Here is a 9574-nt window from a genome sequence, read left to right as displayed (position 1 = left end):
ATACTTCTTTGCTCAATGTTAAATTAAAAGATAATTTTAAAGGGGTTGAAAATTTTAGAAGTAAAAGAAATTTACAAAGATTAAGTAACATTTTACTGGATTTTATGTTAACAGTTAACTGAGCCTACCATTTATAATAACTGTAAGAAAAAAATGCTTGGAGTGGCTATGAGAAAAAGGAAGCCTGCTCCATAGCTGAAGAGGTGAAGAATAATGACATCACCATCCAGTAATTTACAAGTATTAATCGACAACTAGAATACAAGACCATAAACACCTCTGTGCTTCTCTCTCTCAACTGGATGGGGCTAGTTCTGTCTATGTTTATGAATGTTAGCTTAGTAAAACTCAAATGAATGCACAAAAACCACAGCTGATTTGTTTAAATTGATTCTTTGTTCATTTGAGGGGTACAAATTATTTTAGAGCACATAAATATCATTTAGAGTGAATCACAGAATTAATTCTTTAAAGTAATGAACAAGCGGCTTAAACGTTTTGCATCACTACAAAGTGCCTAACTTGCATCCATCCTGAAAGTAGGATTTGGTAATCTGTATACAAAAAAAAAAAGTCCAACCATATACCTATATTTGTAAGTGGTTTCAACTAATAATTATCAAACAGTACCTTATGAGAGACTATCAAAAGCTTAGAAAGCATGGAAAAATATTTCCAATGAAGGGTGGCTTCAGTGTATGTCATGAAAAAACTTGAATGCTACTATTTTAGCTCTTTTAAATAAATGGATAATTAATGTGAAATCTGGCATTAAAGAATGACAGACCTATCTGTGCAAAAAAAAAAAAGTGCAAGAGTTTACTTCCCCACATGGAATTCCTGTCTTGCTTCTGAAAATTGTCTGAAAATCAGCAGATATCTGGATTTTCCCATGCATTAATTTACGGTGCATCAGCATCTAATGGCTGCAAATTCCTGATTTTTAACGTTAAAGAGCTAAATGAACGTGGTCCATTTGCAGATATTTTGGTAAGATTTACCTTGACATTTAAATATACAAAAATTCTAAGTGACTTTCAAAGTGTTTCGTATTTTACAACCCAAAAAAAAAAACAAACCCACAATATAAACATCAATCTGACCCCTACCTACATATAAAAACTGTACAGGAGAGAAGTGACTAGATAACAAAGCAGCTGATCTACATTAATGATAACACAACTGGTTCCCTCCCTCCCCCATCCCCAAGAATGAATATTTTCAGGTCACTCTTCAGACAAGTAATTAAAAGCTCAGGGATTCTAAAGAGTAAGTCCTAATTATCACTTTTAGTTCAATGTCCTGTTGCTGCCTGGAAAAAAAAAAAACAGCTTCACACAAGCACATTTAAACAGGAAAAATAAAAATAAACCACCAACATGTCAGCCATTCCTCGTGCGTAGCAGCAGAGCATAATGAATCCCCCTGGCCATTGTTCGTGGAAATTCATTCCACAGTCGGGAGAGAATCAGAGGAGTAATGTTCTCTATGGAGCCATGAATCCACAACAGCAACTTACCAAGAAAATGGTGTCCATTTTAACACTCAGAAAAGATGGAGCTTGGATGCCTCCCTTGATTAAATATTGAAGTATGAAGACACCAAAAATATAGTAGAAAGTGTTTCCAAAAGCAAGTGTGAAACATGGGTAACAATAAAATGGACCACAGGGTATTCCCTGTCATACAATGCTGTTTTAGAAAGGTACACAACAGTCGTTTGCATTAGAAGTAGAGACAGACACCTATTTTAAAACATACAGTTTCATTGTTACTAGTTGTTTAAGATTTAAAAAAAAACACTAGTACAAAGAAACAGATTTTCATTCATTTGGAAAATCTAAAAATCTGAATATATATATATGTCATCTCTTCACTTTCCCTGTAAACTCCAAATCAAGAGAATGCCTCATGGTTCTCACAGTTTAATCACAAAGCCCCGCTGGGAGAGCACAGGGGAGTTCTCCTTGCTGGTCTCTACTCTTTAACAGTCTTGGAAGATTTCACAATCTGATGCTTTAATTCCTTTATCATCATCTCCAGCTTTTGCCTGGCTTCTCGCTCCTGCCGGAGTTCGTCCTGAAGCTCCTGTCTGTCTGCCTCAGCATGATCCAGTCTCTGGCGCAGCTCAGCCAACTGCATATTCAAAAAAGATTTAAGACAAGATTTTTATAAATATGGTACTCCACATAATGACGAACCAATAGCTAACAAGTCGCTGATATCATCTGACATTGAAATACCACACAGTCCTTCAAATGTCATTATTTGGCAAACTGAAAACATGCCGGGTCAGGCCATATTAACAAGGGGCAGTTAGCTCCACAGGGATAGTACTATATGTTAAAAACAACTCGCCAAAAAATGTCCTGGTAGAGTTTGGTTATAATGTGTCCAAAAAGTGACATTTATCAGAGTAACCTTGGGTGGCATATGCTTGATTTTCAATTTGATATTTGAGAGGAGATACAAAGGAATAGGACCCTGCAAAATAGGACCAGGAGAAGAGGACATGGTTTAATATCTCAAAAGAATATTGGTTAAAATCTAGCAGTACTGGAGAGACCCACATGATTTCACAGATATTTCCCATTAAGTACAGCATTGGTGACACATACCGTATTTCAATTATTGGGGGGTGGGAGGGTGTTAGAAAAGAAGGTGAGACCATGATGGCTTTGCTATGGGCCAAGTTAGCTTTTAATTTATCAAGTATGTAATATGTGGTCTTCAGAATCTAGGCCCAGGGCCTGAGGAAGCAACTATTTATACTGCTCAGACCAAGGAAAGTGTCTAATACTCATGGCTTCTCATACTAGCCCAGCTAGAAAGTGGCAATTTATAGGGTCAGGTAACAAGGCTCAACCTCAGGACCAGAATTCAAGCCTGGGTTACAAAACGAAGCCACGAGAGCACAGGGAAAGGGAAAGGGGGAGAGGGGGAGGGAGGCATCCAGACTTGGTTTTCCACATCTGAGGATGAGGTACTTCTGCTATTGTACCCCAAACCATCCAGGAGAGCATTCAGTTGACAGAAGGATGAAATAAGGTGAGAAGAGGCCCAGCCACTTCTGGAGGGAGACAGGGCCTGGGTTTCAGTGCAGAGACAGAGAGAGAGAGAGTGTGTCTGAGTGTATCTGTGTGTCTGAGTGTATCTGTGTGTGTCTGTGTGTGTCTGTGTGTCTGTGTCTATGTGTGTGTGTATACGCGTGCGTAGAATTTCTTTCCCCAATTTCTCATTCTTTTCCCATTAGATTCCATGATAATTTATATATATTTTTTTAAAACTACATTTTAGATACAAATATGTTAAAGACCAGTTGGGTTGCTTTAATTATAATACTCCTATATCTTGATTTGGGGGAGAGGGAGATTATTTTAAACATAGTAATCTTAATTCTATGATTCAAATCTTCAGTACTTTAATCAAGTGACTAAGAGGGGAAACAAAAACCATGAGTTTCATAAATCTAAATGATGTTCTCACAGGTCCACACTGAAATACTGGCTATATATGTTGTACTATTACAAGATATGCCATACTAAATTAAATATAAAATTCTTCTCTAGGAGGGCAGAGACGATCAAGAAAAAAACAACATTAAATATATACTGGTACCCATTCCTGTACAGAATTATCTTTTTTTTAATTTTCTAGCCCCAAACTACCAGTCTTCTCTCCCCTCCTCCCACCTCTCAGTTTATTCTATACTCCAGCACAACTCAACCACTTACCTTCCCCCAAACAGACCATATTTTCCTTCCTCCACACCTTCAGCTCAGGGGTTCCCCTCTACTCTCTACCCCGCCCCTAACTCCACCTGTGATATATTACTACCACAACCTTCAAAGCCCCACTCAAAGGCCACCTCTTCTGGTAAGCTGTGTCTGGATGCCCCTGACCCACAGACCTTTTCCCCAGCTGATCACATAGTTCTCTCTCCTCTCCCACTCCCCCAGCTGACCACATGGCCCTCTGTTCTTACCTGGGCAGCATACTCAGCCTCCTTGTCTTTCTCTAAAGTTGAGTCGCAGGTACATTTTTGCTTCATCACTTGGTCCAGTTTCTTCTCCAAGTCCCTCTGTTCAATGTAGAATTCTTCCATCCTCTGAGCATGCTCAGTCTGTAAAGACTCCAGCTCTTTTTGTAAATTCTGCTGTTCTTCGGTGAGTTCTTTCATGGCTTTTGAACTGCTCAGCATTTCCACTTCCTACAAAACGAATGGTCAGAAATAAATTTTTACTTTACTTTTCTCCAGTTAAAATTCTCAACTCAGAAAACAAACATTCAGCCATTATTACTAGCAAGGACATATGAATATAGGTTTTTTAAAACTCCTAAGTTGGCATTTTCATTGCCAAATTTCTAGATGTTTGTAATTCTGAAAAGAGCTTCAAATAAAACATGAACCATCTGTGTATGATTTACAATAGTTTCTAGGCAGCATTAACTTGATTTTTCATGTTAACAAGGCAAATATAACACAAAAATTTTTTTTTTGCCGAATGGATAATCATTTGAACAAGTCTTACCATCTGAAGCTGCTGCTTTTTCTGTAGGATAGAATTCAATTTTTCTTGTTTTTTGACGTAGGTTCTCATCACTTCCTCCATGATTTTCCCCTTATCGTCCTCACAACTGATATCCTTGATAATCGATGGCCAGAGAGTTGATGCCTCTCGGCCCCTTTCCGCCTTGCTGGTTTCTGGGTCTGTGCTACAAGCTTTGGGCTCCAATGGCTTTTTATTTGTAGAACCAGTGGACACGGATGGATCTTTAAGGAAAAAAAAACTGAGAAATTAAATAACTGAAAACCATCTTGCTTAAAATATGGACAGCAGAGCAAAAACCACGGGTGATCGGCAGGATAAAATGCAATCAAATGTAGGAGTTACACAAGATCAGGTCCCTAATTATGATTTCAGTGTTTTGAATACAAAAATCTTACTGTTTTTAAAAATGTGACCATTTTTAAAAGGGGGAGTATGCTCAGGGAGATGACGTAATACAACGTGTATTTTGGAAACTTCAATTAAAACGTGACTAGAACAAAATCGGTGAATATTCTTGAACGGTCCTTGATGACGGCTGATCCCGAGAATGCGCTCACCTAGGCGGGTGCCAAGTTCTTGACTGGATTTCAGATCCATCTTCTCTTGCTCCTCAAGGGAAAGCTCCGGGTAAGAGGCGGCTCTGCGCGATTTGCTGCTGGCATAAGATTTCTCAGGCAGCCCTGGCAGAGACTTGCTCCCTTCTGCCATTCTGGCCCCAGCTTTCGTGACCTCTTTACATGGCGAGGCAGCTGAAGTAAGTGACACATTTGGAGCAACCACTTTATCACACATGTACAGGTAGTAGCTGAGGAGACACAATGAGAAAAAAAATCAGGTTTAATGTTTAATTCTACAAGTAAAATGAAAATTGACAATTTTCCACTCAAAATGTCTGCAAAGACACAAGATAAAGAATAAAAGGAAACAAACTATTCAAAAAGCTATGAGAGCCTGCCCTAAATCTAAGTAAAAGAGCAAAATTATCCACCAAACAGGCCCTTGTCACTGCACACGGAACCTAGTGGTCCAAACATCTCCTTCTGCACCTTTTTTGCAAGGACAGAGGTGGGAAAATCATTCTCTTCAGCTCTCCCCTAAAACAACGGGGCTGAGCACAGAAAGGTACGTACACGTACACACACACACATGCACGCACGCACGCAGCACTAAGGTAGGCGAGGTTGTCCCGGGACAGAGCAGACACTTCTGGCTGCTTGTGAGGCCTATTTTTATTCCCAGAGCTCCACTCCTGTCTGATTCAACACCATGTTGCATGGATACAAGCCAGGTGTCTCTGAAAGCCTCCCCTAATGTCCCGGGGCTTCTGGCAAATCTGACCTCAGTCCAGCTATTAGCAAGTCCACAAGTCCATGCATACCCACAGAAGAGGCAAAGCCCAAAATACAAGGTGCTTTTAAATTAATCCCACAAAATGATCCTCCCTAAACATTTTAGCACTTGAATGACAACGCATTAAGCTTATAAACAATTAAAAGCTATAGGCAAGCCCATGGTGGGCATGTCATATTGGGCTGGTCATATAGCAAAATCTAGAGATAACTGGCAGACAGCCTATGTACTCTGCACATACCCCAACCCTGGTGTCCGGGTGTACCCCTGAGGAGGAGCCAGAGGACATGAGTGTCACCCCAGGTGAGAAGGCACAGCAAGGCTGTGAGCACCAGCACCAGAGGGAGGGAGGCCCTATGCTGATGGGGTCACAGGGCCATTGAGTTAGAGCAGCAGTTAGTGAGGCTGAAAGCTGACCCAATGCTGCTTTGTAGGCTAATTAATTAACAGGTTTATGGGATGAGTTAATGAATATGAAAATACCAAATTATAATTACAAATGACTTATCAAATTAACAGTGCTAAATTATAGAACAAAGGAACTTTGTCACTGTAACATTAAAGAGGCACCCTACAAAAGACACTCAGTGCAGCAAAGGCAACCCTCCCTCCCCCAATTACCTTTAACCCCAACCCTTGGATTTCTAGTCCTCCAGCAGCCTTCTTCCCTAACTCTCCATTTTCTTTTTATCATCTCTCTCTGACTCACTGGCCCTGGCTAAGGACCAGCAGGCTTAATCCAATGCCCAAAGACCCCCTACAGCTCCACTCTCTCCCAGGCCTCAAATTGAGCTCATCTTTCCCTCCTAAATTTCTCCTTCTGCCTTCATTCTGTTTCTGGCCTCCCCACTCGGCCAGCTTCCTAGGTTCAAAGATGCCTTTCCTCCACTCTCCTGCTCTTCCAAACCATGCTTTGAACTGATGCTAGACTTATCATCTGCAGAGATCCAGGCATTTCAGGCCCTGCTCACAATGGCTCCCTCTTGTCCGCTGACCACAGCACTAATGGCATGCCCTCCATGATCTGGTGCCACCTTCTCTCGAAGGCCATCTCTCATGCTACTCGTTTTCAGTAGTCTATGCTTTAGCTGAACTGGGCAAGTTACACATTGTGTATGACTACCTCCATCCCTTTCTACACACCATTCTCCTGTCTAAAATGTCCATTCCCCCTCATGCTCAACCTCTACCCATCACCCAATTTACCACTTAAAACCAAACTCAGATCCTCTGTCCTCTCAGTAGATCATGCTCCATGACCCTCACTACCAACAATGACCTTTCGTTCCTCCATCCTCATATATACGTTGCTGGCCCCTGTCTGACACATTCATGTACTATTTTACATTAGTTATTTGTGCATTTCATATCTTCCTATTGATGGCTAAGCTGTCTTAGAAGAGAGACATTCTTATTTCAACTTTATATCCCCCAGAGGGTAGCATGGGGCTTTACAAGTAGGCACTTTAAAAATGTTTAATGAATCTCACATGAAAGTGGCAAGAAAAAGCGGTTCTGTAGGAAGGGAAGAGGGGACAGGTGAGGAGGAATGAGTAAATCTTGCTCACATTGGATTTGACCTGAGGAGGGAATACCATACACACTCAATTGGGTATTTTACCCCACAGGAAAGAAGGAGAAAGAAGATAAAAAGGGGGGATGATAGAAGGGAGGGCAGACAGGGGGAGGAGGTAATCAAAAACAAACACTTTCGAAAAGGGACAGGGTCAAGGGAGCAAATTCAATAAAGGGGGATAGGTTAGAAAGGAGCAAAACATAGTTAATCTTTCACAACATGAGTATTGTGGAAGAGATTTACACAATGATACACATGTGGCCTATGTTGAATTGCTTTCCTTCTTAGGGAGGGTGGGTGGGGAGGGAAGAGGGGAGAGAATTTGGAACTCAAAGTTTTAAAAACAGATGTTCAAAAACAAAAAAAAAGTTTTTGCATGCAACTAGGAAATAAGATACACAGGCAATGGGGCATAGAAATTTATCTTGCCCTACAAGAGAAGAAGGGAAAGGGGGATGGGAGGGGAAGTGGGGTGACAGAAGGAAGGGCTGACTGGGGAATGGGGCAACCAGAATATACGCCATTTTGGAGTGGCCGGGAGGGTAGAAACAGGGAGAAAATTCGTAACTCAAACTATTGTGAAAATCAATGCTGAAAACTAAATATATTAAATAAATTAAATTAAAAAAATAAAAAAAATGTTTCATGAATTTAAGTTTGGGGCATCAAGAGCAAGGCAGTGGCTTTCTCCATTTCCAGACTTGGTGAACGCATATTACACAAAAGAAAAACTGAGCAACAAGAGAAAATGAAGTTACAAACCTTGGATGTTCTCAGTAAAAAGATGAAAAAAATCTCATGTAGATCTGAAACTATTAAGAAAGCTTCTATGTATTAGAGTAACCATCTGAAAGGTAATCTTAGAGGAAAGGCAATTCACATACTTCTAAAGAAAAAAGCCCACACCAACAGATTCTTCCTCTAAGACTGTAAACACTCAATAGGACGCAATGGAATGGAAGACTAAAATACCCATTTCCATCCTCAAGCTTTCCTGTACCTCTAGGCAAATTTACTACAAAACAGAACTGTTATAATTTTACTAATAAAAAACACAAACCATAACATGTCTACCCAAAATGCCCTTTTTCAAAAATATCGATTCTGGATTTTTAAAGACAATTTTTGAATAACTAAAGAAAGAAGAATTTAAAAGAAAGATGGCTGCTTACCTGGGATGGATGAATGGAGGAGGCTGAGAAACAGAGTCACCTTCCTGCTTTATAACTGGATACCATGATGGCAATTCCAGCCCTGGGGGTGTATCTGCCTGCAAAAGAGAGAAGGAGACACAGTATTATTCAAAATTCATCTTCTAATATATCAGTTCTTCCTAAATGAAAAATATATGCAATAATGTAGTTTCACCAAGCATACAAATACAAGTATTTGTAAGTTAGCAGAATTTTTTCAACTTACAGAATTCATGAATTATCCAAAGTGCATTTTCAAGTACAGAACCCCCTTAAACTTACAAAATTCCCATTCTACTTTGTCCCTGCAACTGCCAGAAATTAAATTGCTCCCCTACCACACTGAAAGTGCTCAATTCTAACAAATTAACCAATGTTCCACACTATTTAGACAGAGACCGAAAGCAAGACCATTTGTCCTTCTGATACAACAGCATTCACTAAAAGGGGCCATCCATCGATGGGCAGAGCAATTTTTCCCTTCAACACCTAGGACAAATCAGCAAGCTTTTATCCCTAAGCAGCACCCAAAGGTGCTAGGAAGGGGAAAAGAAGCAAAAGACAAAGAGCCATCACTGCTTTTCAAACATACTTCTATATTGGACTAATTACTGTATGATTAAGGGGGGAAAGAGGCACAGATGATAGAGGGAGAGAAAAATAGCAAGGGATGAATGGGAAAGAGAGCCAAATGAGATGGGATGAGGCCAATGGAGAGAATTAGTATAAGGTAGGACAAGAGAAGGAAGAGGGAAAACTCAGAGTACTTCCCATTTGCCAACCACATAGCAGCACCAAGGACAATGGCCACCCTAGCCATCTTCAGCCATGCCTGGGGAAGACATACTGAATTACAAGAGACTAGACATAAAGTTTTTGCCTTATACGCTCCCAGCTATTTCT

General features: G+C 40.3%; 1 protein-coding gene across 3 annotated transcripts in view; it reads right to left on the bottom strand.

The window, feature by feature from the left end:
- Positions 1 to 377: 377 nt before the first annotated feature.
- Positions 378 to 9574, bottom strand: part of SKIL (SKI like proto-oncogene) — a 29212-nt gene continuing 20015 nt past the window's right edge. For all 3 annotated transcript variants that reach the window (XM_036754587.1, XM_036754589.1, XM_036754588.1), the window contains exons 4-8: positions 8651 to 8748; positions 5110 to 5357; positions 4532 to 4773; positions 3985 to 4209; positions 378 to 2135 (exon numbers count right to left, since the gene is read on the bottom strand). In XM_036754587.1, the coding sequence (XP_036610482.1) occupies positions 1977 to 2135; positions 3985 to 4209; positions 4532 to 4773; positions 5110 to 5357; positions 8651 to 8748 (972 nt within the window). In that variant the 3' untranslated portion in view covers positions 378 to 1976. The remainder of the gene's footprint in view (positions 2136 to 3984; positions 4210 to 4531; positions 4774 to 5109; positions 5358 to 8650; positions 8749 to 9574) is intronic.

This window comes from Trichosurus vulpecula, chromosome 4 (genome assembly GCF_011100635.1).
Source record: "Trichosurus vulpecula isolate mTriVul1 chromosome 4, mTriVul1.pri, whole genome shotgun sequence".
Classification (NCBI taxonomy): domain Eukaryota; kingdom Metazoa; phylum Chordata; class Mammalia; order Diprotodontia; family Phalangeridae; genus Trichosurus; species Trichosurus vulpecula.
Note: the sequence above shows the minus strand (reverse complement) of the source record. Positions and strands in the feature narration are given on the sequence as shown.